Source organism: Vitis riparia, unplaced genomic scaffold (assembly GCF_004353265.1).
Source record: "Vitis riparia cultivar Riparia Gloire de Montpellier isolate 1030 unplaced genomic scaffold, EGFV_Vit.rip_1.0 scaffold650_pilon_pilon, whole genome shotgun sequence".
Classification (NCBI taxonomy): Eukaryota; Viridiplantae; Streptophyta; class Magnoliopsida; order Vitales; family Vitaceae; genus Vitis; species Vitis riparia.
In genome coordinates this window covers 8216-35031 of record NW_023269726.1, presented here as the reverse complement: position 1 = coordinate 35031, position 26816 = coordinate 8216, and the positions used below count along the sequence as shown (strand labels likewise).

General features: G+C 38.7%; 1 protein-coding gene across 5 annotated transcripts in view; it reads left to right on the top strand.

Annotated features, from left to right (window-relative positions):
• The window catches only part of LOC117910214, a 28033-nt gene extending 9323 nt beyond the window's left edge, over positions 1-18710 (top strand). For 2 of the 5 annotated variants that reach the window (XM_034824273.1, XM_034824277.1), the window contains 5 exons: positions 237-842; positions 14040-14666; positions 14974-15617; positions 16404-16484; positions 18311-18710. In XM_034824273.1, coding sequence (XP_034680164.1) covers positions 237-842; positions 14040-14666; positions 14974-15603 — 1863 coding nt within the window. In that variant the 3' untranslated portion in view covers positions 15604-15617; positions 16404-16484; positions 18311-18710. Of the gene's footprint in view, positions 1-236; positions 843-14039; positions 14667-14973; positions 15618-16403; positions 16511-18310 lie in introns of all 5 variants that reach the window. The other 3 variants (XM_034824275.1, XM_034824274.1, XM_034824276.1) reach the window with 3 other exon arrangements.
• Positions 18711-26816: the final 8106 nt, after the last annotated feature.

Sequence of the window (26816 nt, the reverse complement as noted above, 5' to 3'; positions counted from 1 at the left end):
TTTTTTTTTGTCAATTTAACACCATATTCGTAATCAATTAATTTTTTTCAGGAAAAATATTTAATTAATCGCTAAGAAGATGAAGCATTAATGAATGCAAATGTTTTCTTTTATTTATTTCTTTCTTCTGGCTTTGTGTTCTTTTCATGTTTACCTTCTATGTCCTATTTCCTATCATGTTGTGATATTAACAAATTTATAGGTATTTTATTAACATGATGGGATGGACTCTGCAGGTTGCATTCCCTAAATTGGAGTTCTTGTATGTCACCGGCCTGGATAACGTGAAAAAAATATGGCAAAACCAACTGTTTGCAAATTCCTTCAGCAAACTGAAGGAAATGAAGGTAGAAAATTGCAATGAACTGCAGAATATTTTGACATCCAAGAATTGGTTGCCAAGTCTAGAGTCTCTTGCAATAGACAGCTGTGATGAATTAAAAGTGGTTTTTGATTTGGAAGTGATAAATGTTCCGGAAGATGTAACAGACAGTCAGCCGAGTCAATTGGGTTTAGATGATTTACAGAACATAGAGCATATGTGCAACAAGGTCCTTGGAAAAAAATTGTGCTTACAAAACCTGAAATTTCTCAAGGTGCATAACTGTGGCAGCTTGAAAATGCTTTTCTCGCTCTACACAGAACCTGAAGGAATAAAAGAAATCATCAGGCAGGGAGAAGGAGCTGAAGAGATTATTGATAAGATTGAGTTTCCTGAATTAAGGTCTCTTTCACTTGAATCTTTGCCCAGCCTAGCAAGTTTCTATCCAGGAAGCCATACTCTCAGAAGGCTTGGTCTGGGAGACCATGATATCCTTACTCCAGTGCTCTTCAGCGAAAAGGTCAGTTGTCTCTTAGATTTCCTTTTCTTCTCATCTTATAACAATTTTCCCTTCAGCACTTGATTTAGAACAAATTTTTGAAAGAAAAGAATTTCATGAATGAATAGATAGAGGAAACTACATTTCAGTATTTCATTTCCTTATCTTGTTTCACAGTGGGAAGAACCTAAAATATGACAGAATTTTCATCAAAACTTGTTTCTCAAGCAGTGATAAAACTAATGCCAGGACTCTAGCCCAAGCTGGCTTGATGTATCATTGGCCAGTTATCTAACAACTTAGGCAGCTGAGTCAAATTGGAATCAAAGCCCTGTTTTCCAAACGATCAGGAGATATCATTAGTCCCCTAATGATTGGTAGCTTAACATTGTTGGCTACTTGGCCTGATGCACATATGGTATCGAATTAATTATTAGACTTTAACTCATGCTGACTGGATAAATTCTTGATCAATTACTTAACAACTTAAGATTTTAGGTTGGTAGCTTGACAGCCAAAAATATAGATAAACTTTTTTAATCAATTTTGCTTAATTTCTTTGAAAGGATGCACACTTCATAAATCAACTTGAGAATGTGCAATATGACAAGAAAATTATATGACCAAGCTATGAAAGTGGGTATCTCAAGTATCATAATATTAGTAGCTAATGTTAGTAATAGAAAATTTTTACTCTATGGCTTCAAAAAAAGGAGCCATGTTTGTGTTCACTTGGACTATCCCATCAGTGATGACTTTAGCGGGCACCCTTCAAACAAGGAGTCAAACAAACCCCTATATCAAGATTGGGGATATGTTCTGATACCATTTATAATGATTGTACCTAACCATGTGGATATTGCTCCCTCTTTTAAGTTCAAAAGGGCCCTCATGACTTTAAAACACTTCTACAAGGTTAAGAAAAGTTCATACTTATATAGTGTCAGAAACTCTCTCTTATCTATATGGTTAGGTATGGATCGTTACAAATGGTATTGGAAGGTATTAGAGCCTATCCCCGATCCCGATGTGGGAGTTTGTTTGGCCCCCATATGGGAAGTCTATCTGTTTTGCCCCCATAAGGGATGTCTATCTGTTTGGCCCCATAATCCCGTGGGACATAACGAGGAAATTGTGTTTACATAGGGTGATTAATTGTAATGTCCCACATCAGATAAGGGAGAAAGTTTATGACATTATATAAGTATGAACTCTTCTTAACATTGTAAATGCATTTTAAAGTCGTGAAGACTCCTTTGAAACTAGAGCGAATAATATCTACATGGTTAGGTGGAAGTCGTTATAGAGACATTGAACCAAAGAAGTGTTTTCTTTTACTGTATATTTTAATATCAAACTCAAAAGCTTCCACTTGGGAATGTATATGGTAATTGTTGAAAGAATGGGAGGTTGAAAATTGTGATAAATAAAAAATACTGGCTTCTAAACTTGATAACATGATTCAACCATCTATCTTCTTTGTTGTAAGGGTCAAACACCTTTGAACTTGTCCTTATCTCCTATTCATCTAGCTCTTCAAAGATTATGTTAAAGCATTGCCTATCTATGATTTATGAACCTCATTAAAAAATTCTACTATTGACCGACATAGGATTCATTCTTTGGGTACATAGAGGGAATACTCTTTTAACAAACCTGTACCAGTAAAAATGCCGGTAACTTCCCCTGGAGGTAGGTGCTGGTTTGGTGTTGAGTTGAAGACTTTTGAGATTAACATAGAAGAACACAAAGGAAAAGTGTGGGGAAAGATCTGTGAAAGAGGCCCTAAGTTTTCTTCATGGATCAGATTTGGAGGAAAAGACTTATCTCTGCCCCTAGAAGGGGTTGAGTCATGTTGTGGGCTAAAGGAAAGAACTCCTTTTAGGAAATTTTGGTTAGAAGGTGATAGAGATTATAGTCTGGAACTCAGAAGTAATAGAGCAGGAAGATTTTTGTTTTGCGTCGTAAGAGATGCGGAGAACAAAAGATTTTCCTTGGCTTTTCCTGAAGGAAGAGGGCTTGTTGGAGGCTAAAAAATTCTTGCTAGTGAACTGAGAAGTGTGGGAGTCTCCCCCCTTCAGTGGAAAGGTGCTTTGTTGGATAACCACTTACCTTCTCAAGACTCGCCCAGTAGTAGTGTAGACAGAGTCTCATCTTCTCTTCGGGACTACCCCGTGCCACGTGATGCCGTCTGTTTAGAAATTGAGAAAGAAACTTTGGATAGAAATGAGGAGCTGCTGGGAAGGTGTCTTGTGGGCTCTTGGGTGGGAGACGTTGATCGCCTTCTTGACCTTGTTTCTTTCGGATCGTGGGCGAAGAACTCATGGTTCTTGGAAGGAAACCTCTGGTTGTCAAACGTGAGAGAAATCTCCTGCTACTGGAGTTTGAATTCTAAGACGAAGCAGAGAGGGTGTATAATTCAGGGACGAGACGTTTTAGAGGAAGAAGCTTCTGCTTAGAAAAATGGAAGCCATCTGTGGGATGTCTTGAGGGAGATAGAGGGGACGCACGCCACGTGTGGGTTAGAATTTTAGGACTCCCTTTGCATCTATGGGGAAGAAGCCTCTTCAAGAAGTTCGGTGACTTTTGTGGGAGGTTCGTGGCTGTGAATGAAAACACAGCTGAATATCGGAACCTCAAGTGGGCCAGAGTCCTCGTCGAAACCAGAGGATGGCAACACCCAAGTTTGTTGTAGGTGGTCGCTGGCTCCTCTTGTTATGCTCTGCAACTATGGTGGGAAGAAAAGCCCTACCTCTCCACCGTGATCCTCGCCCACGGGTCTAGTGCTTGGAATATTAGGGAAGAAGATGAGACCCCTTCACGCGCTAAGGGGAGTGTGGACTCCCAGCCCTTTGCCACAGTCCTTCTACAGCCTGAAAAGCTGCTCCCGCAGGCCTTGGGGACTGGTGCCCCTGCCTCAGACAAGACGGGTGCAGCTGCTCCCCTTTCTCTTGCCCGCACTGTGGAAACGGGCCAGCATCCCCTTTCCCAAGCCCACGATGTGGAGACGGGCCAGGCATGTGGAAGTTCCTTTGGGCCTGGGCTAGCGAAGGCCAAGGTCCCAGCCACTTTGGGTTCTCCTTGTAAACCCCTCGGTCCAGCCCTTTCCAAAGATTTAAGGCAAGGAAGCCCTAGATGCTCGCTGTGTCAGAGGAGTGGAACCCCTGCTATGACTCCTACCATCGCAAGGTCTTCCCAGAAGGAAGCGTCCCCCCTTTTGGATGCCCCGACTCCTGCGTTTGAGTCTTCCCTCCCCGTCGAAGCTCGCAAGACCCCCCAGTTGGAAGCGTTGCCCCTTTTGGATGCGTCGAAGCCTATGTTGGAGCCTTCCCTTCCCGTCGAAGCTCGCAAGCCCCCCAGTTGGAAGCGTCGCTCCTTTTGGAAGTGCCGCCACCTGTGAAGGAGCTCTCTCTCTCTCTCTCTCTCTCTCCTCCCCCACCCAACTGTCGAAGCTCGCAATCAACAAGGTATGCTTTCTCTACCCCCGATCTCCTTGAGAGGGGAGTCATCCTCTTCTTTTTCTCCTTTCTAAGACACGAGGCTTGAGAGGGGAAGGGGACCTGGCTCTAGTCTTTTAAAATCAAAGGCAAGGGATGTAGAAGTGACGCCGAACCCCTTGTCCATCATGCTCAGAGATGGGTCGACAGTGATTCTAACTGAAGCCCTGAACTCTGATATGGAAAAAGACATGGCGAAGCAGAGAGACCTGTTGGATGATCCCCCGTGTGAAGAAGGTTGGTCAGAAGAGGAGCTCTCCAAATTATTGCATTTTAGCAAAGTCTTGGGAATTCCTGTTGAAGGGCATGAAGTCGAGATTCTGGTTTTGCTCACGAAATTGAAACTGAGGACTGGAAGTAACTCCCTCAGCAAGAGAAGGAAGAAGAAAAAATCTTGCACCACCTGTTTTGAAAGAGAGTTAAAAAGATTGGAATGCTCTGTTAGTTATGGGGGGACATCAGGGATAACCAAAAAATCCGATCACTGCTCCTGGGATTTGATTCCAGTTGATTAATGAGAATTAAAATTCTCTATTGGAACATAGGGCTTAATGATTATGAAAAAATAAATCTGATCAAGGAAGTGGTGAGGAATCAAAAACCAAATTTGGTATGTCTCTTGGAGACGAAGGTAAAAGATGTTTCTACGCAATTAGTGAAAAGTGTGGGAGTAGGAAGATTTCTTAATTGGGCTTCAGTGGATGTTAGGGGCACGACAGGAGGCCTCCTTCTCTTTTGGGATAACAGAGTCTTGGAGAATTTGGAGGTAGAAAGTGGGGCGTACTCCATCTCTGTTCGTTTTAGAAACTGCATTGATGGTTTCTCTTGGATTTTCTCTGGAGTGTACGGGCCAGTGATAGGTAGCAAAAAGGAAGATTTTTTGGAAAAGCTTGGAGCCATCCGTGGCCTCTGGGAAGACCCTTGGTGCATATGAGGGGATTTTAATGCTATAAGATATCCAGAGGAAAGAAAAAATGCCCTTAGACTCACAGCTGATATGAGGAGATTTTCAGAGGTGATAGGGAAACTGGGGTTGAGGGATTTCCCACTAGCTGGAGGTCCTTTCACTTGGATGGGGGGCTTGAACTCTCAAGCTGCCTCTAGATTGGACCGATTCTTAATCTCTGACCAATGGGAGGACCACTTTTCTGCTATTACACAATCTGCTCTCCCTCGCTTGGTCTCTAATCATAGCCCCATAGTTCTAGAAGCTGGTGGATTCTCTTCAGGCAGAAGCCCCTTCCATTTTGAAAATATGTGGCTAAAAATAGATGGTTTCAAAGACCTAGTAAGAAGCTGGTGGAATGGATATTCCGTTGAAGGCTATAGCAGCCACTGCATCGCTGAGAAGCTCAAAGCTCTTAAGAAGAACTTGAAAAAATGGAACAAGGAGGTGGTAGGGAATGTCTCTTTCAATAGAGCAAAGGCCTTTTCCCGCTTGCAGCGGTGGGAAGCCAAGGAGAATGAGAACACTCTTACTCCTGAAGATTTAGAGGCTAAAAAGCTGGATCTTGAGGAATATAAGAAATGGACCCTTTTGGAAGAAACTTCTTGGAGACAGAAGTCAAGAGAAATCTGGTTAAGAGAATGTGATAAAAATACCAAATATTTCCACAAAATGGCCAATGCTAGGGCAAGAAGGAATTTCCTGTCCAAAATTAAAGTGAATAGGTGAATCTCTCTTCCTTGGTAGATATAAAAGAAGGTATTTGTAGTGCCTACCAGACCCTCCTCTCTAATTCTGGGGATTGGAGGCCTAGTATAAATGGCCTTAACTTCAAGGAGTTGGGAGAAGGCTTGGCCAGCAGCCTAGAAGTTATGGTTTCTGAGGAAGAAATTTTTGCAACCCTAAGCAGCTTCTGTGAAGACAAAGCCCCAGGTCCAGACGGCTTCACAATGGCCTTTTGGTTGTTTTGCTGGGACGTTGTTAAACCAGAGATTTTGGGCCTCTTTAGGGAGTTCTACCTCCATGGGACCTTCCAAAGAACCTTAAACTCCATGTTCCTCTTGCTCATTCCTAAGAAAGAGGGGACTGAAGACCTAAGAGATTTCAGACCAATCAACCTGGTAGGGAGTGTGTCCAAATTGCTTGCCAAAGTCCTAGCCAATAGATTGAAAACAGTGATGAGGGAGGTGATTTCTGATTCTCAGCATGCTTTTGTCCATGGGAGACAGATTCTAGACGTTGTTCTTATTGGTAACGAAGCCCTTGAATCTAGATTGAAAGACAACATCTCGGGTCTCCTTCTCAAGATGGACATTGAGAAGGCTTTTGACCATGTCAATTGGGACTTTCTCATGGATGTGATGTCTAAGATAGGATTTGGGCATAGATGGATTAATTGGATAAAATGGTGCTGCTCCACGGCTACCTTCTCAATCCTCATCAATGGAAGCCCCTCGGCTTCTTTCGTAGCTCTAGGGGATTGAGACAGAGCGACCCTCTATCCCCCTATCTCTTCCTTTTGGCCATGAAAGCTCTTAGCCAATTGTTGTCCCGTGCAAGAAATGGGGGCTTTATTTCTAGTTTCAGAGTGGGAGGAAAAGGAAGTGAGGGGTTGTTCGTGTCCCATCTCTTGTTTGCCGATGACACCTTAATTTTCTATGATGCCGTTGCAGATCAGTTGCAATACCATAGCTGGACCTTCATGTGGTTTGAGGCGATTTCAGGATTAAAAGTCAATCTGAGTAAAACAGAGGTCATCCTAGTGGGGGAAGGCATTCCTATGGAGACTCTTATGTCGGTCTTGGGATGTAAAATAAGGAGCTGGGCTACCTCCTACTTGGGTCTTCCCCTTGGAGTCCCCTACAAATCCATTAAGGTGTGGGATGCAGTGGAAGAAAGATTCAGGAAAAGGTTGTCTCTCTGGAAAAGGCAATACCTCTCCAAAGGTGGTCGTCTTACCTTGCTGAAAAGCACCCTCTCAAGCCTCCCAACTTACTTTCTCTCTCTCTTTGTGATCCCCAAGAGGGTGTGCGCAAGGCTTGAAAAGATCCAAAGGGACTTCTTACGGGGCAGTGGAGCCTAAGGAATAAACCTCACTTGGTGAGTTGGAAGGTTGTTTGTGCCGATAAAAAGGAAGGTGGCTTGGGCATTCGTAGTCTAGCTACTTTTAACAAGGCCCTTCTTGGGAAATGGCTATGGAGATTCGCTAATGAGAATGAGTCCCTATGGAAGCAAATTATCTTTAGTAAGTACGACCTTCAAGAGGGAGGATGGTGCTTCAAAGATGTAAGAGACCGTTATGGGGTGGGGGTCTGGAAGGCCATCAGAAAAGGTTGGGAGAAATTTCGTTCTCATTCCCGCTTTATCATTGGGGATGGCACTAGAGTGAAGTTTTGGAAGGACTTGTGGTGTGGAAATCAATCTTTGGAAGAAGCTTTCCCCATCTTGTTTAATCTCTCCGTCAATAAAGAAGGATGGGTTGCTGAGGCTTGGGAGGAAGACGAAGGTGGAGGTAGCTGGGGGCTTCGTTTTAATAGACACCTTAATGATTGGGAGGTGGGAGAAGTAGAAAGCTTATTAAGCACGCTTCATCCCTTGACCATTAGAAGAGGTGTGGATGACTTGTTCCGGTGGAAAGAGAACAAGAATGGAACATTTTATGTCAAGTCTTTTTATAGCTCATTCTCAAGGGACACCAAGCCCCCCTTCCCGGCTAGAACTATTTGGACGCCTTGGGTTCCAATTAGGGCTAGCTTCTTTGGTTGGGAGGCGGCTTGGAGCAGGCTGCTCACCACGGACCGCCTGAAGAGATTTGGTTGGAGCATCCCCAACAGGTGCTTTTTGTGTAAATATAAGGAGGAAACCCAAATCACCTTCTTCTGTTTTGCGAGAAGGCCAGAATGTTATGGCTTCTGATCTTCTCCCTTTTTTGGGGTGCAATGGGTGATTCACTCCTCTGTGAAAAGAAACCTCCTGGGTTGGCATGGATCTTTTGTGGGCAAGAAAAGAGAGAAAGCTTGGAGAGCTGCCCTCCCTCTACCTAATGTGGACTATCTGGAAAGAAAAGAATAGGAGGGCCTTCGAGGATAAGGAGAGGAATGATCAAGATATTAAATCCATTTTTTTTACACTTTTGTGAATTGGGCTAGGGTGTATATAGAGGAACACACTTTGTTTTTGATAGATTTTGTAGACTGGCTAGCCACCAAGTAAGGGTCAGGTTTGTTTTGTCCCTTTGTTTTTTGCCTCTTTGTTTTTGGTATACTCCGTGTATACCTTTTCTCTAGCCTTTTGGCTCTTAATGAAATTTCTTTTCCTATCAAAAAAATTTAAAAATTCTACTATTAAAAAAATTAACTTGATTTGATCATTCCATCATTTTATTTTTATTGATTTATAGTGAGTGTTTTCATAGTTAGAAAACTCTTTGAATGTTTAAAAGAATGGATGCTTGAATTGCATTGTGTGGTTGAATTAGTCATTATTCTATGCATTTGTGGCAATATGAGTTGACAAGAAAGTAGGAAACATGAACAATAGTAGGTCGTGATAGTTTTATTATAATTTAACATGAATACAATGAAATTTCAATGCAATGAGATCATTGTTTTTTTATAATAATAAAAAAATACAATGAAAATTTGAAAAAAAATTTGAGAATAAACCAACTCAAGGTGAGTAGAATGCCATTTTCCATTAGAGCTCATGGAATAATGTTTAAGTGCTTAATCTTTATTTTCTTTAAGTGTTCATCAATTTTGAGTTTAATTTAAAAGGTCAAAAGTTCTTAAAGTTTGTAAGGACATATTTGGTTGTAGTTTTGGTAAAAATGCTTTTTTACTTATGACCTTTTTATTAGTAGTACTTCTATTTAAAACCTTCTTTATACCTTCTATAAAGAAGCAGGGAGTGTTTAAAATAGACATGTCTATGAAGATGCAGACTACTTGCACCTAGAATAATAATAAAAAAAAATTGTTTTCATTGCTTTTTCTAATAATTTGTTAAGCAATAAAGTGATATATATATATATGGAAGGAGTACCTATCAAGTCCTAGTTCAAGAATAACTTCCAATGATTTTTTAGATTTTTAAAATTTTGTCAAAAGCTATTTTTTATTAAGATAACACTTTCAAGTATTAGAAAGTGTTTCTAACTTTCACAAAATCTCTTGAAAATAGGCTTTAAGTTTGGGGTTGATGTTGTTTCAAGTGAATGATAAATTTTGTGCTCCCAATCTTGATTAATTAACCGTTTGTAATAACACATGTGCAGTATGGAAATGAAATTATAATGAGCTATAGAACAAGTAATGGGTGCATGGAAGTATACACGGTGTACACAATGTGCCAAAAGCCAAAAAGAGACAAAGGGAATACAAGAACACCACACTCACCTTACTAATTAGAGTGCAACAGGTTAATAAAGTCCATTAGAGATAAGGAGCCCTCTCCTATGCTCACCCTAACCCATTCTCAAAAAATTCACATAAAAGATTGTTTAATTGCTTGATTTGTATTTTTGATGCTTTTGAAGGCCCTTCTATTTCTCTTCTTTTGTATGATCGAAAATAAACATGAAAGAGTTGCTCTCCACACTTTCCTCATGTTCTTCCCTACAAAAAAATCATGCCAGATCAGAAGGGCATCCTTGATTGAAAATAAGATGTTCTATTGAACCCTAAACAAAGCATAAATTAATTGCTAAAAAAGCATGACAACTTTAGAACAATGAAGGAGGATATGATACACCAATTCTTCCTCTTCTTTATACAAATAACACCTACATAGCAACCTCGAACCCCTTTTTTTTAGCTGATCCATAGTCAGAATTCTACCTCAAGAAGCTTCCCAAGCAAAAAAGCTAACCTTCATTTGAACCTAGGGTTCCATACAACGCCAAAAGGAAACTTCTCCACTCTATATTGTGTTAAGAAAGAATAAAAGGATGTAAGTGTGAATTTACTAGTCTTTAACCTCGCCAATGGTGTCCTTTATATCCCTTCTAATTGTCTACCATTGCAATCTCCTAAAAAGAGCTTCCACCTCTCTTATCTCCCAATGATTGGTATGTCTTATGAAAAGTGGCTTCCAACAACCTCCCTTGATTTGCTCCCACAATTGATCAACCCAAGCATCTTTTGCAGAGGTTATAGAGAACAACTTAAGAAAGGCCTCTTCCAAGGATTCATCTCCATTTCACCTATCCTTCAAAAAATTCACCCTCCTATCATTTCCCACCTTAAACCTAACCCCTTTGTTAAACCCCTCCCACCCACTTCTAATAACCTACCATAACCCCACACCATAACCATCCCTCGAAACTCTAGAAAACCAGCCCCCCTCATCCATCCCATACTTCCCTCTAATCACATGTTTCCAAAGAGACTCATTCTCATATATAAATCTCTAACACCATTTACCAAGGAGTGCCTTGTTTAGAGTTGATAAATTTTAAATACCTAAGCCTCATCCTATTTTTTTTTTTCATTTAGACTATCAACCAATTCACTAAGTGAGGCCTTCTTTGAAGCCTACCTCCCTTATAGGAAGTCTCTTTGATTTTTTTTTCCCATCTAAAACTCACCTTATGAAGGATCACAAAGAAAGACATGAAGTCAATTTGTAAGATAGAAAGGGTTCTTTTAACAAGGTCAATCTTCCTCCTTTTAACAAGTATTGCCTTTTCCATGTAGTGAGTCATTTCCAAAATCTTTCCTCCACTATATCCCAAACTTGCACTAATTTAAAAAGAGTTCCCGAAGGGAGGTCTGATAAGTGGTTGGTTTCCACTCTACAACCCAACCCCCTAGTCAACTACTCTAAACTAGGAAACTCCCCCACTAGGGTCAACTCACTCTTTTCCAAATTAAATTTTAAAGTTGAGATTGCTTCAAACCACATGAAAGTCCAACTCATGCACTCTATTGGCTCTTTGCTAGCCTCACAAAGAATCAAAGTATTATCAACAAATAAAAGATTAGACAATTTCACACCCTTTCCTCATCTACTTGCTCCAAAGCCCTTAAAAAACCTCCTTCATGAGCCTTCTTCAATATATAAGAGAGTGTCTTTATTGCCATAATGAAAAGATAAGGGGAGAGTGGGTTACCATGTCTTAAATCTCTTGATTTTTGCAAGAAGCTTGTTATGGTCCCATTCATCAAGATTGAAAAATGAGTTGATGAGATGCACAACTTCATCCAACTTATCCACTTTGTACCAAATCCTATTTTTTCCATAATTGCTTGCAGGAAGCCCCAATTCAAATGATTATTACGCTTCTCAATATTCGTCTTACAAATTATCTCGTTGTTCGATCTTTTAGCCTACAGCCAATGGCTTCCTTGCTATGACCATTGTATCCAAAATTTGTTTCCTTTTGACAAATTCATGCTAGATTGGACATCACTTTCCCTACCACTTTTCTTGATCTCTTAGCCAAGACTTTAGCTAGTAGCTTGGAAAGTCATTGCACCGAACTGATAGAGCAAAAGTCTTTTAAATCTTTTGCTCCATTTCTTTAGGACTAGAACTATGAAAGTGGCATTTGAACTTCTTTCAAAGAAGTCTAGCTCATTGAACTTTGCAAAAAAAAAAAAAGAAAAAGCCATCACCTCATTCTTTAACAAAGTCCCAACAAAACTTCCAAAATGCTATGGAAAAGTCATCTTGGCCAAAGGCCTTGTCTCCACTCAGGCTGGAAAGACCGCCTGAGAAAACCTCTTGCTCAAAAAACAGATTCTTAAGGAGCCTAGATTCTCCACTCCCAAAGAGGAGAAAGCCAACCCACTCATACTCATTCAGAATACCATAAAAAGCATTGACCACCCCTTCCTTTATCTCTAACTCCTTAGAAAGCTTTCTCCCATTCACTTTAATTGAGCTTACAAAAATCCTTCTCTCTAGGCATTTTCCATTTTGTGAATTTTTAGCGCCTTCTTTTAGTCATATTTCTTTTAGGTTATGTTTGATTCCCATAAAATATTAAGGAAAGAAAAAAAATGTCAAGGAAAATTATTTTCTCATGTTTTTATGAAAAGTATAAAAGAAAATCAAATATAATTAAAATTAATAAGAAACTTACGTATTTTTAAATTATTTAATCTTTATATTGATGAATTAAAATAAGCAAAATGGGTTTGAAGTAACAAATAAAAATAATTTATCGACTTTGAATCTATTTTTTATTTTCCTTCATTTTTTCTTTCCTTCTACCATTTTTTTTCTATTTTATTTCCTTCGTATTTTCCCTCAAATTTTTCGGGAACCAAATATAGCATTAATTTTTATCTCCAAGAAATCTCTTTCAACACTGGCCACTTCGTCAACTCTTCACAGCCCCTCTCCTGGCCTCACTCTCCTCTGCAGATAGGCCCTATTCCCTTTCTTTTACATCCCACAATCCAATCTGGTTGAGAGCTACAGCTTTATTAGTGGACACATTCCCTACCACCTCTTTATTTCATGCTTTCAAATCTTGGTTCAAAGCCTTTAGTTTGCTATCTAGGATGTGGCTGCAAGAACATCTAAAATTATAGCTTTTCCACCATCTTCTAACCAAGCCTTTGAAACCTTTCACCTTTAGCTGCATATTTACAAAACAGAAAGACATTTCTATAATAGAATAGGTTTATGTAAAGCATGAAGATCAATAATATTAGGTATTAAAATTAGTAATAGAAATTTATTAAACACAATGATTTAAAAATAATATGGTTAGGAGTAAATAAATGGTTCAAAAGATTTTATTGGGAAAATAATAATAAATGAAAAAGGGTTGTGTTTTGAAGGCATTTGGTGTAAAACAATTGAAATGGTGCAAAAAACAGTACAAGTCAACATATGAACATGGCATGTGAAGAAATGTCATGGGGATTTGTCATTGATTTGATTTATGGGGTCTCTGCAGATATCATTTCCTAATTTGGAGATCTTGAAACTCTCTGAACTTTTCAAGTTGATGGGGATATGGGATCGCCAACTTCCGCTCGGCTCCTTTTGCAATCTACACATCCTGGAAGTGGAGAAGTGTCCATTCCTATTGAATGTTGTTCCAAACTATTTGATTGCAAGTTTACAGAATTTAGAAAAACTAAATGTGGAAAAATGTGATCAACTACAAGAAGTGTTTGATCTTGAAGGACTTGACAATGCTGATTATGAACATGCTAGGATGCACTCAAAGTTGGAAGAACTGAAGTTAATTGATCTTCCTAAGTTGAGGTATATATGGAATAAGGACCTTCAGCAAATTTTGTGCTTCCAGAACTTGAAATTGCTGCATGTTAAGCAGTGTGGAAGTTTGACGCATCTTTTCTCTTCTGGGATGGCTTTGGATCTTGAGCGACTGAAAGACTTATGCGTGGAGCATTGTTCTATGATAAAAGAAATCATCAATGTTGTTGGCTACTTGGCTTGATGCACATTAAATATCTTAAATTAATAAATTATATAATTTTATATCTTATTTATATGTCATATAATTTTATTATTTTAACATTATTAATTTATTGATAAATAAAATTAGTGACACCAATCTCGGTTTTCCCTTCTTCCTAACTTATTCTAGGTGCTTTAATTTCCTTATGCTTGATTGACTAATCACTAAGAAGATGAAGCATTATTGAATGCAAATGTTTCTTTTTTTTTTCTTTCTTTCTTTCAACTTTGTGTTCTTTTACATATTTACCTTTTTTGTCCCATTTCCTATCGTTGTGATATTAACAAATTATTAGGTATATTTTATTAACACGATGGGGGTGGACTCTGCAGGTTGCATTCCCTAACTTGGAATACTTGCATGTCTCTGGGCTGGATAATGTGAAAAAAATATGGCACAACCAACTGCTTGGAGATTCCTTTAGCAAACTAAAGAAAATGGAGGTAGAAAATTGTAATGAACTGCAGAATCTTTTGACATCCAATGTGTTGAATTGGTTACCAAGCCTAGAGTTTCTTAAAATAGACAGCTGTGGTAAATTAAAAGAGGCTTTTGATCAGGAAGTGATAAATGTTCAGGAAGATGTAACAGACACTCAGTTGAGTCAATTGGTTTCAGATGATTTACAGCAACAATCGCATATGTGCAACAAGGTCCTTGGAAAATATTTGTGCTTACAGAACCTGAAAATTCTCAAGGTGCATAACTGTGGCAGCGTGAAAAACATTTTCTCGCCTGACATGGCATTGGGTCTTGTGCGACTTGAAGGAATAAACGAAATCATCGGGCAGGAAGATGGAGCTGAAGAGGTTATTGATAAGATTGAGTTTCCTGAATTAACCTCTCTTTCACTCAAATCCTTACCCACCCTGGCAAGTTTCTATCCAGGAAGCCATACTCTCAGAAGAGTTGGTCCGGGAGACCATGGTATCCTTACTACAGTGCTTTTCGATGAAAAGGTCAGTTGTATCTTAGATTTCTTTTTCTTCTCATCTTATAGCAATTATTTGAATGAAAAAAAGCACAATTTAGCATCATCTAACTTGGTTTCCTTTCCTCGAGCTGTTTCTTAAGCTCTATGTGATTGCTGATAAGACACAGCATCAATGAATACAATCTTTTTTGTTTTTCTTTTTCCTTTTTTTCTTTCTATCTTCCACCTTATAGTGTTTTTCTGATATTCAACTTATGTGTCTAATACCTATCATATTCAGCTATTTCAAAATATATAGGTATTTTATTAACAGAATGAGATGAATTCTGCAGGTTGCATTCCCTAGCTTGGAGTCCTTGAACATCTCTGGTCTGGGACGTATGCAAAAGATATGGCACAACAAGTTGATTGAAAATTCATTTAGCAAACTAGCAAAAATGAAGGTAGAATGTTGTGATGAACTGCAGAATTGTTTGCCATTACTTGTGCTGAAGTCGTCAAGCCTACAGATTCTTAGAATAGCTAATTGTGGTAAATTAAAAGAGGTGTTTGATCTGGAAGGGACAGATATTCTGGACGATGTAACAGAAACTCAGTTGAATAAATTGGTACTACATTACCTCCCACAACTGCAGTATATATGGAATAGGGATCCCTATGGAATTCTCACCTATGAAAACTTAGAATTGGTGGAAGTTCACCATTGTCAGGTTCTGAAAGTTCAATTTCCAAGTCCGTTACCCCGAGACCTTTCACAGCTTAAGAAGCAATTGATTAGATCTCATTGGGCAAAAGACTTAAGAGAGAAGGATGAAGGAAAAGATTTTGTATTCCCTGAAGTAACCTACAATGAACTTGAACTTCCCGATCTGCGAAAAATCAAGGGTAAAGAGGTGGTAGTGGTAGGTGGAAGTGATTATGTGGGCGAGATTTCAGGAGACATGCCTGGAAGTTCAGGATAGTATCCCAGTTCAAGGTATGACCCTAAATTTCGTGGCTTTTTATCATCTCAGGTTTCTTAATTGTCTTCTGCTCCAGTCAAGCTTTCTTCCTGGTCATACTCGCAACTCTGTAATCAATTGTCATAATGTGGGCCAACTAGTGGGAGTTTTGGGCATATAAGTTCTCTAGCCATTTTAAAGTTTGGTTCAAAGAGCTTGATCAAATATAGTTGGAATGATCTGATTCAACTTATAGAACAACTGGACCAATAACTAGAACCAATCAACAGGTTGCTCTGGATTCCAAAATGTTACTGCTCCCCCACAGAAATTTCACTAGGAGCAGAAAATGTTTGTCAAATTGTTCAAACAGATATCTGGCTGCTGCTTTTTTCTTTTTGTTCTTTTTTTTCTGAGACTGTAAATCGAACTCCTTTTTTGGTTCATCTAGTTTAATTTAAAGCTCTAGATAGTTCCTTTTATTTCATTTAAACCATGTTATACTCTATTTTTTGTTTTCATTGGTTGTCATAAGTTTCTCATCCTTCCTGTACTTCATTTCAATAAAGTTGTTGTTTTGTGATTAAAAAAAATACCACACCAAACCTTGCCAAATGCTAAATGATCCCAGTGGCGCTCTTTGATCTGTAATATGTGATTTCTTGTTATGACTTATTTGAAGAACCAATAGTCCTAACTTTCATTTTTTGTTGCATCAAAAAGAAAGTAAAAGAACACTTCCTTTGAATGCTTAACTATGTACCTATGATCTTGTTGATGGAATAGAAATTCTGTTTTGTTGTCTTTGATTGATTTTCCAGGTTGGTTGCTTTCCCTGACTTGGAGGAACTTACAGTGACAGCTAATTCCCAGCAAAATCCTTCAAACTACAAGTTCTGGAGGTACTCTGCCATCTTTAGATATTCTGGTAATCATTTTATATATCATGCTTTAAAAGATTGTAAAATCTTAACATATATAATGTTTTAAAGATTAGAAACTCTAAATAAACTATGTATTAGAAGTTGCAATCTATGAGTTGAAGTAATGACCAACATGCAAGCTAGAATTTTTCATCATATTGTGAAGTTTCCCTAGAGTTGGACCAATCTTTCTGGGGTTGGAACTCACCACACCCAGCTCAAATTGACAGGAAGCATCACAAACATTTGCTCAATATATACCAGAACAAAAATTCTGATAGTCTCGGGTCCTCTTTGAAAGTCTTACAGAACTCCACAAAGTAAATGTAGGCCATTGTCTCTACCAATATCTGGATCTCATTGTGCAAGATTGTTAGGATAGTCGGTGTCTCTGCCTCTATCTTGATATATATCATGACGTATATCTTCATGGTGTATGATTTCATGAGAATGCACAAGTTTTACGAAACAATGCCAAAATTTCTTAGAGAACATGTCTATCAATGGAAGGAAAGAGAGATCCTCTACTTATGGGGCCTCCTCCTAAGACTCAATGTTCATGTTGGATGGAATGTGATTAGGTTTAAGTATTCTCATTTGAATGCAACCTGTTGACACTTCCTGCACCGTATCACATCTTTGGTAGGATAACTCATAACAAGCCCTGATCTTCAAAATTATGCAACTTTAGAATGTGGGTTTGCAGTTTCATAAATTAACACTCCCAAAATTATAATGTATGAATCTTAGAAAAGCTTAATACTTATGTGCATACATTGTGATTAAATGAATCCTTGCAAATAAGGTGGTGAAGCAACAAACAAGATTGCTTTCAACAAATTAGAATGTATGGATCTTATTCCTTTACCAATTTTTTCCTCTCACTGAACTTTTAGGAGGATGTTCTTTTAAATTTTTAATGGATTTGGTGGACACCATCAACCAGAATAATCTTTGCTCATTTTTCCTGGTTGATATGTTTTTAATAACTTAAAATAATCACCATCTTCATTAAATGAACAATTCTTGTTTGATTCTTTTGAAGCACCAAAAACACTCCCTCTTTTGGGGATTTTAGTTTTCCCTCTTTTGGTCCACACTTTGAGGTGATTCATAATCAGTCATGCAAAGAGAAGGCTGATGTACCCTTTTGACATGCATAGTTCTCAATTCACTGAAAGAATTGAAAGCTTATAAGAACCACCTGGAATCAAATATAGACACAAATATGCTTATCATGTGATATATAAGGACCATAGCTCTTGAGTACTAGATCACCAAAACAGTTTCTCTAACCCTTCTCTTTGCCAACAACGTCAAATAAACTATGACTGCAATCCAAATGATTGTGAAATCCAAAGAGTAAAAACAATGAGCACATAAGATTCGTTCAAACACTTTAGAAAAATTCAAAACTAACAAAACAAATTGAACTTTCAAGCTAAAGTTTGCAATACCTTGGTGGAGTTTCAAGATCAGTTCCACTCTGCTAAGTTCGTTCCTCTGAGTTTTCATGCCTACTTAGCTGTGTAAGTTGCCTTGAAGAACTACTTATCCTTCTCATTGAGACATTGTTCAGTGTTCATCTGACTAGGATGATTTTTAATTTTATTAATTTTATCCATTTTGTCTAGCTAGTAAAATGAATATTGATGGAATCCTAATGGATTCTAAGGAATGAATAATCATCCTTTACATATAGAACCTGGTATGTCTTTTTTTGTACATATACGACTGTTATTCCTTCAATTATATTTAAATAATACAAGAGCCTCCTTTAATTCTTATTGTTCTCACTTCTTTAGGTACGTTGGATTTGCTTCATGCTTTCCTTCATTTCAAGAGAAAGACATGCTGCTATGAGAGGCTCTGCAACGATTTTTTTCCTCTGTTTCAATTGAATTTGACTGGGTTTTTCTTTCAGTAAAATTTCATATAATTGCCTCGACTTGAGCAATATACTCCTAAGCTGCTATGCTACTTTGTCCCAAAACAGTTCAACTACTTCCTGCTTGAAATATGTGGTTGTATAAACTTACACATTTGCATGCAGGTCTGACTTTTGATTTTTTTTTTTTTTTTAATGTACTCATTATATAATGAGTCTGTTCTTGTTGAGAATCTTTCCTAATATCCATCCAGATTGTTGTATGTTGTGCTTGTAACTTTGTTCCTTCTGAATTATAAAAGGTAAACATTATTTGATGAACAATGTGCATTTGGATTCCAGAACATGATCATCTAATGGATTTCACCAGCCTTTACTGCATGGGCAGCTGGTTTTGTGGATGAGTTGAGTCAATGTGCACCAAAGATGGTCTTGCTGTCATCTTGTTGGTAGAAACTTTTCCAGCAGAGGAAGTCATCTCGTCTAAGCATGAGTGGAGTTCTTGGTTTGCTGATGAGGGTGGTCCGAGTTCAATCAGGTTTTCTAATACAGATTCCTGTACTCCATCAGCAGAATGGTACATATAGGTGAAAGGTGAAGTGGAACCTGTTAAAGCAGCATATGAAAATTCTCTTTCGTGCATGAAAAATAGCCTGCTTATCTACCAAGCTGGAATTTTAACGACATTTTAGGTGGGAATCTTGCCTTTTGGGCTTAGGCTACAATGCTCGAGACAGAGCTCAGAAAAATCATCTCCAGTCCAGCCTTAGAGAGGTCGGGATAGGCTTTGGCCTAGAATTTCTAGGTGGCTCCAGGTCTTGGCCATCTATGGCAATGGACAAAGCTTACACCTTCCAGCTATTCCCAACTCCTGGTTAGACCGGGGAAGAAGCTTTTTCATCACTAAAGTGGACTCTTGTTGCACTCTTTCTAAATCATCCAAGAGAGACACAAAGGGGTGTTAGCCTTTACTTCACCTTGCCAACTAAGCAAAAGATCTCTAAACTAACTGAGAAGGACCTACAGCATGCCAAACAGTGAAAACGCGAAAGACCATAGCTTACAATGGATCAAAATGTGATCAGCATATTCAAACATCTTGCTTACAGATGCAATTGCATTTTAGTGAACATTTTTTGAATCAAGTATTGGTGGTTTCTTTCAATGGGCTTGGGTTCCTAGCCAGGGAATTTAGGTTGAGGTGAATGGTTTACTTGGGTTTTGATGTGGCATTTACTAGCTAATTGTGCATGACTTCTACCACCCTATTTCTTCTTTTGCTTTCACATTTAGCTACCATTCACCTTTACATCTGCATGGCATGTAAGAGAGGCACCTCCACTAGTTCTTTCATTTTTGTTAAGACCTAGCGGTGTTCTCCTTGTCTTTCTTTTTTATGTACGCGGGATTTGCTTCACGCTTCATTTCGTGTGGAAGACACCACAATGATGCTTCCTTTTCCTGAAATTGAATGAGATTCCCTACCCCCCCCCCCCCCTCCCCCCCTCCTAATTGTCATCATTTCTTCAGTTGTGTACTAGTTTTCCGCTTAAAAGGTCCTTGTTTGTAAAATAATTCAACCAGTGAGATTTTCCCGCTTCAAAATCAGCCTGGATAGATGGGTCCAAATGATATTTTTTCTGCAATTCTACAATATTTTGATTTAGTGTTAGAACAGGAAAACTAAGCTCAATCGGGTTTTTTCTTAATTATAAACACCATTCTCATACAACAAAAGTTAAGGGAAATAGGAAACTTGTTTATCATAAGCATCATCTCCTATGCATTAAATCTGTGGGTTTCTATATGTTTTGAGTGGTTTGTTATCAATGTTCAACAGTTTTTCAATTATTACTCAATCAAAGTATAAAGAATCTAACCAGGCAAGTAATTTCTTTCAAACTGATGCCACTCCTTTTAATCTCTTCTTCACCTCCACCCACATCATAACTCTTAAGGGATCAATGGAACTCTGCCGATTTTCTTATTCAACTGTATTGCCAATGAAGCAAAAACTTCTCAATGTCAATATGAAGAAAGGGAAAAAATGGCTGAAAAAATAAATATAGACCAGCAGCTAAGTTTTCAGTAACTGTTGAATCTTAGTATGGAACAATCATAAACTAACTATGATTCAATTATCAACTGCTTTCAAGTCTAATACCTAAACAATTGGAGTCACTTGGTTAGGTGCTTCAATCAAGTCAAATATATGCTATCCAAGACTGCGAATCCAGCTGCAACGCCACCTTCATTTGAGGAAGACACTTTGGTCCTCATCAAGTAACCGCATTGGTCATTTGTGATCACCTTCTTCTTGTTCCTGCACATTCCAATTCTTAATACTAAATGAAATGGTCAAGTACATTCTTGATTCGTCCCCATTGCAGTCATGTCATTTGATTATGGTCTAAATGGGTGTTATCAACAAAATTTATAAAACCTAAATCACCTTACACTAGGGTAGCATAGCTAGCATAATATAGTGGCTCTAGGATCGTCCATAGGGATGGATTTTCATCATACAACTGACTTTAATGAAGGAAATAAAATGGTGCTTTTCCTTATGAAAATTAGCTTTTAAAGAAAATGGAATTGTGGTTGCAAAGATTGATTTTAAGTTAACCAAAAATAATAAGTAAAGTTAACTATAAAGAAAAGGTCTCTTGGAGCTTTAGGTCACTAGGATCGGGTTCCTTAGACAAAGGGGGAGATTTTGGATCTTCTCCTCGCGTTGGGGACAATAACATAAAGGATGGTTATCTCCCAAACTGGTTTTATATTTAGCAATTCAGATTTGATCTAAAGGGTTCATGAAAAATAATAGTTGATTCCCATTAATGGCTTCAAACACTAAAAACTCTCACCTTGAACCACCTTCCAATGGCTCGTAAATGATAACTAATAGACATCCATGGATCTAGCAATAAGCATCCATATAATCTGAAAAGCTTACCAAGTATTGGCCATTCAAGGTGCTTTTAAGGGATTTAAAGCTAAACCTTAAAATAAAAACCATTAATGGTTAACAACTACTTTCATTTAAAGCAAGAACAACTCTCATCTTTGCATTCGGGTCCTTCACCTAGCTTTCATTACTCCAAGAAACGTAAAACCTAGCCACTCATCCCTTGAGAAATCATCCTCAGAGGTTGTTTGGCTAGAAAGAAAAATGAAAACAAAAATGAGAAGGAAAGGCGGAGCAAAAGCTCTGTATATTTCTTACTACGGGGAATTTTACAAGTGTTTAATGAATAAAAACATATCTCCCTCCCTTTGTCTCTCTCCTTATATATGATGTTACCTAAAATATATATAAAAAGATATAAAAGAAAATATCTAGGTTGGTTACAAGGAGAAACTAGGAAATTACACAAAATATCTGAAGATAAAAATCTAACAGAGTCGGTACATAAGAAGATTTCACATACCAAGCGAAATTTCACATGGTGTGCAAAATTCTTTGGTTGCCTCTTGTGGTTTCGCATGGTGTGCGAAATTCTTTGGCTGCCTCTTGTGGTTTCGCATGGTGTGCGAAATTTCGCACGACCATGCGAAAATGCTGGTTGTTGGATTTCTTCCTCTGGTTTTCTTCCTTACATCTCTGATTGGCTTGGAAAAGGGCTATGAAGTGCTCCAAAGCTTAGATTCTTCATGTATTTAAGCTTTAACTTGCATTGCCATGGATTTCACAAATCCCTCTTCTTGGCTTGTTTCAATGATAAAAAAGCTACCAAAAACACAAAACTTGCCAAAAACTGATTAGTAACCCTTGCTAGGTTCCTTAATGTGCCAATTGAGTTAAAAGGTATTAACAACTACTCAAAAGTGTTTAAAATAGTTAGTTTCAAGCTATAAAAAGAGTACTTTTTTTAGTAGTAATCACTCCCCCCAACCGACATATTGCTAGTCCCTTAGCAATGAAGGAGAGACAAAAAAGAATAGACAGTAAAATAATTTACAACATCATGCTAATCACTCCAAAAAAATTTCAAGTGGTATGATGCGGATTATACTCCCTCATGGAACATCAAAGAGGCAAAACTCAACCTTCAACAAGAGTCATCAAATCTCCTGCCTAATTACAATTTATAAAGAGTAGGCATTATGCAAATTTAAGCATCAAAAGAATTTCCACTCCCAAAGGTCCAATCCTTGCTCTTTCATAAAAATATAAGTGTTAAGCTTATTAGTTTCCAATTATAGTATGTCGAACTATTCTCTCCCCCCAACCTAGTTCTTTCTCAAACTTTAGCAAACTGACCAACCTCCAATAGGCTAAGAACGAACCTCTTTTATTTCACATTTTTTTCATTGTAGGAGTGCAATGCTAAAGGTATTGTTTTCTAAAGTGTCCATGTAACGGGGATCCATCAATGACTCCCAACCAATCAAGGTTTAGGGCATCAAGCTTTAAGGATCTTTCGGCCACTAACTCATATTTTTCCCCGGACTTTTAAGATAGAAATTCAATACCCAAGCACCTACAATATATTAAACTCTACCTATTCACCCTTGTAACGAGCATTAAGGTCGTTGACTCCCAACCAATCAAGGCTTAGGGCACCGGGTTTTAAAGACTTTCGCCGTATACCCCTCGGACCTTGCTCGGGTTTCAAGGCAAGTGAAACACTTTGTTTTTTCTCTTTCTTTTTTTTCGAAGGCTCATTGGCCTTTTATAAGGTGTCCCAACACTATTAAAACGAGGTTAAAGGTAGCAAGTTGAAATTTTCCTAAGGCTTAGGGGATGAGATAATATTTTTTTTTTTAAACCGAAAACTAATGTGCACAATGTGTGATAAGATTAAAGTGGAAGAAATAAGGTTGAATTCCATAGAAGTTTCAATAATTCATCAACTTCAATAAGCATAATACAAACTCTAAGATTCAAGTAAAAAAGACAATGACTTAATTTCTCCCATTTCATTTTGAGAATTTTTCCTTAATAATCATGGAAAGGAGAGTGAAAACTTCTAAGCAAAAAGTAACTAAATTAACAAATTAACCTAGCATTATTAACAAAACTTCCTTCCTCAACTCTCCCCCCAACCGAGATCAACATTGCCCTTAATGTGTCAAGAGAAATTGAAAATAAAGGGAGGAAGTGGTACCTCCTGAGTGAAATGGAGTCTAAGTCGTATAGGAGAAACTACATGAGTCAAAAAACAAAAAGGTAATGAGTAGAGGAAAAAGAAAAATGCTAAGCATAATAAAAAACATGATGTCTATATATTAATCTGAGAAAGTACAATATGAGATATCATCAAGCAATACATCCAATCTCAGTTTATAAAGCATCAAAACAAGGACAAATCTCCACTAATATAATATATAAATACAATAAGATAAAGAGACGTCCTATGATCAAGTAGTGGGAGCCTCAGGTGGAGATGATGCATCATCTGGTGTAGTTGTGGTGGCCTCCTGAGGTGGCGGAATCCGGACCTCTACCGTGGTAGTGTCCTCAGGTGGAATAGTATACTCAACTGGAGCTAGAGGCTCTGATGATGCGGGAAGGTTAGGCTGAAGCGGAGGCAGAAGTCTCAGGTGCTGCTGAATTTGGCGGAGTATAGCAGTCTGTTGGTCCTAATGGGCACGCGTCTCAGCCATCTGCTGGAAGAGAGCAAAATGGGTGGTGGTGAGTGTCTGAAAGGTATGCACAAGGGCGCGAAACTTTGAAGTCGAGATGGTGATGGAAGGCTCGGATGTAGTAGGTGTGATTGGTGAAACCGTAGGAGTCACAGGGGGAGCAACAAAAGTAGCCTCATGTGTGGGCACTGGTGGTGCAGTCTCTGCCGGGGGCTCGCCCTACTCTGGGTGTGGGGGCACTGGAGGTGCAGAATAGCCCGCCAACTGATTCCATTTGTCGAGAGTGAATCGCTCTCGACAAAGGCGGCGGCACTCGAGCTGAGGCTCAGTAGGAAAGCCCATATACTCTAAGATTTGGCATAACAACCTCGGGAATAGTAATGGAATGGTGTCCGCCCTCTGGAGCTTCTTCTTATGGACCTTCTCCTCAAAATGGACGAAAGAGGCCATGATCAAGTGGTGCGGGCTAAAGTAGAAGCCCTCTGATATACAGAATAAAGCGTCCAAAATAGCTCATCGCCTCTATACCGAATGTTGTAGGGGAAAGAGGTTGGAGGGTAGCACCACATCTACGAGGAGCAGCCCAAGTGGAAACTCCTTTCATAGAAGGATCGAATCTGTAAATGTTCCCCTGGATAAAATGCGAACCATGTCCGTTTGGGATATTAGGGACCACTAGTGGAAAGCATATGGATCTTCTAGCTTGAAAGGAATCTGTAGAGCCTCTGTAATATGTCTGGCCTCGAGGATACCATGACGTCCATCAATAGTGAAGTGAATCGCAGTAGGACTCGGGACGCCATGAGTGGTCATAGACTGGTAAAAGTCTAATGCTACTCTGGGATAAAAGAACTCACGAGGAGTCATAAAGTGCTCAAGGTGGTACCTCTGCATTAGGCCGTAAGAGTCTCGGAGCTTAGGTTGCTGTCACATGGCCTCCTAATCAAAATATAGCTCAAAGTGGAAAGGTCTCGCTCTGCAATCTGAGTTGGCCTCAATGGGTGGTGCTGTGAGCATCGAGCATTTGATAATAGACTCCGGTGACATATCAGTAGGAACCTTAGAATAAGCAGGAGGCTCAAGCTGTGAAGCTCTAGATGACTCGCTTGGGCCTAAAGTCCTAGCCCTCTTGGTAGGAGGGCGTTGTATTGAACTCTCAGGGCACGAAGTAGTCGCCCTTGGTGTAGTAGGTGGTCTTCTGTCTCGTATCTGCGCTGAGGAACAGGAGAAGAAGGACCAGTGGTTGCTCCACCCTCGGAAGGTGGAATCCGCGAGGCCTCCGCGACCTAAGATGGGGATCATTAAGCACCTGAGCAGAGGAGGCTCTCTGCCTCGGAGTGCATCTCGGTGAAGGGGTGGGAAAGGATCCTTGGGTCCGTGCCATGTCGAAAATGGAAGGTGAGCCTCGGGTCCGTGTTCGTAGGGGGCGCAGAGTGCGAGTCTTCGAAATGAGATGTGCAGGGCAGGATGTCGAATGCAGAGAGGCGAAGTCACAAGGTGGCAGAAGAAAATGAGGGATTCGTATGGTATGGGGTGTTTGCGAAATGAGGATTTTAAGGCTCGAGGGGATTAAAAAGAAATAGCAGGGTGACCTTTCATTTTCGCACAGCGCCTCTTGGTTTTCGCACAGCATGCGAAATGGCTTTGGGGGTTGTGGACCCCGCATTTCGGCTCATGCGTTTCCCACTCGATGGCGAGCTCGATTTTCATTTTATTCGAAAATTTGATTTTTATTGATTAAGAAAAATGACTTGGAGTCGCCACTTATTTTTGTTTTATTTTTAAAAGGGTAAACAAAATAAGAAAGAAAAACCCTAAGTGTGACTCCTTATTTGGAAAAGGTGATCTACGAGAAACCGGATCGGGTTCGGGGGTCAGGTTACTTATCGGGAAGGTACGGTAGAGACCGTAGCACCCCTCTAAGTCCCTAAAGTCGGGTCTCTACTAATAAAATGAAGCTGACATGGCGACCAATGAGAAAGTCAATGATGAATACTCAAATCAATCATGCACGTATGAGAATTAGAAACAAGCATAAGGAGTGACCGTGATGCGAGATTATACGTGGGAATCAAAACATGTATATAGAAATACCAAAGTGGGAGTAGATACGCACCTGGGTGACGAGCCATAATAAGCTATCAAAAAAAGGGGTTAGTGAACCAATATAAGATGAATATACGTGTACCACAAAGCAGAACAAATCAATCACGCATGACAATCGGAATAATCAATCAATCAATCAATCATAAATCACATATGTGGGGCCCCCACCAAAGCCCGTTTATTTTTACATGAATTAATTCCATAAATTCCATTATTCGGAATTACGAAATTTAATTCTTGCTTATTTTTAAAACATTTTAAAATCATGAAGAAAATTTGAAAGTGTCTTTTTGGAAAGAAAATTGCAGCGAATTTTTTATTAAAAAGATGGAAAATGCTTAAATTCAAGGGAAGATAATAATAATAAAAAAATAAGAATAAAAATAAAAATAAATAAATAAATAAATAAAAAGAATAGAATAAAAAATAAATAAATAAATAAGATAAGAATAATGCATACTTAGTGGAAAATGGTAGGAATTGATTTATTTAAGGTTGGATTTATTTAAAATCAAGAAAGAAAAATTAAAGAATTAAAATCATTTGAAAGAATTTAAAATTTTGAAAAACTATTTGAAAATTGGGATTTGAGGGATTATTTTAAAATCAAAAGTGAAACAAAGACAGAAAGACATGTGGCTTGAAAGTGGCCATGCACCATGCAGAGTGGAGTCTTGGACTTGGGGCACCTTGAACACTAGTTGCATGTCGTTTCTAAAATCTCAACG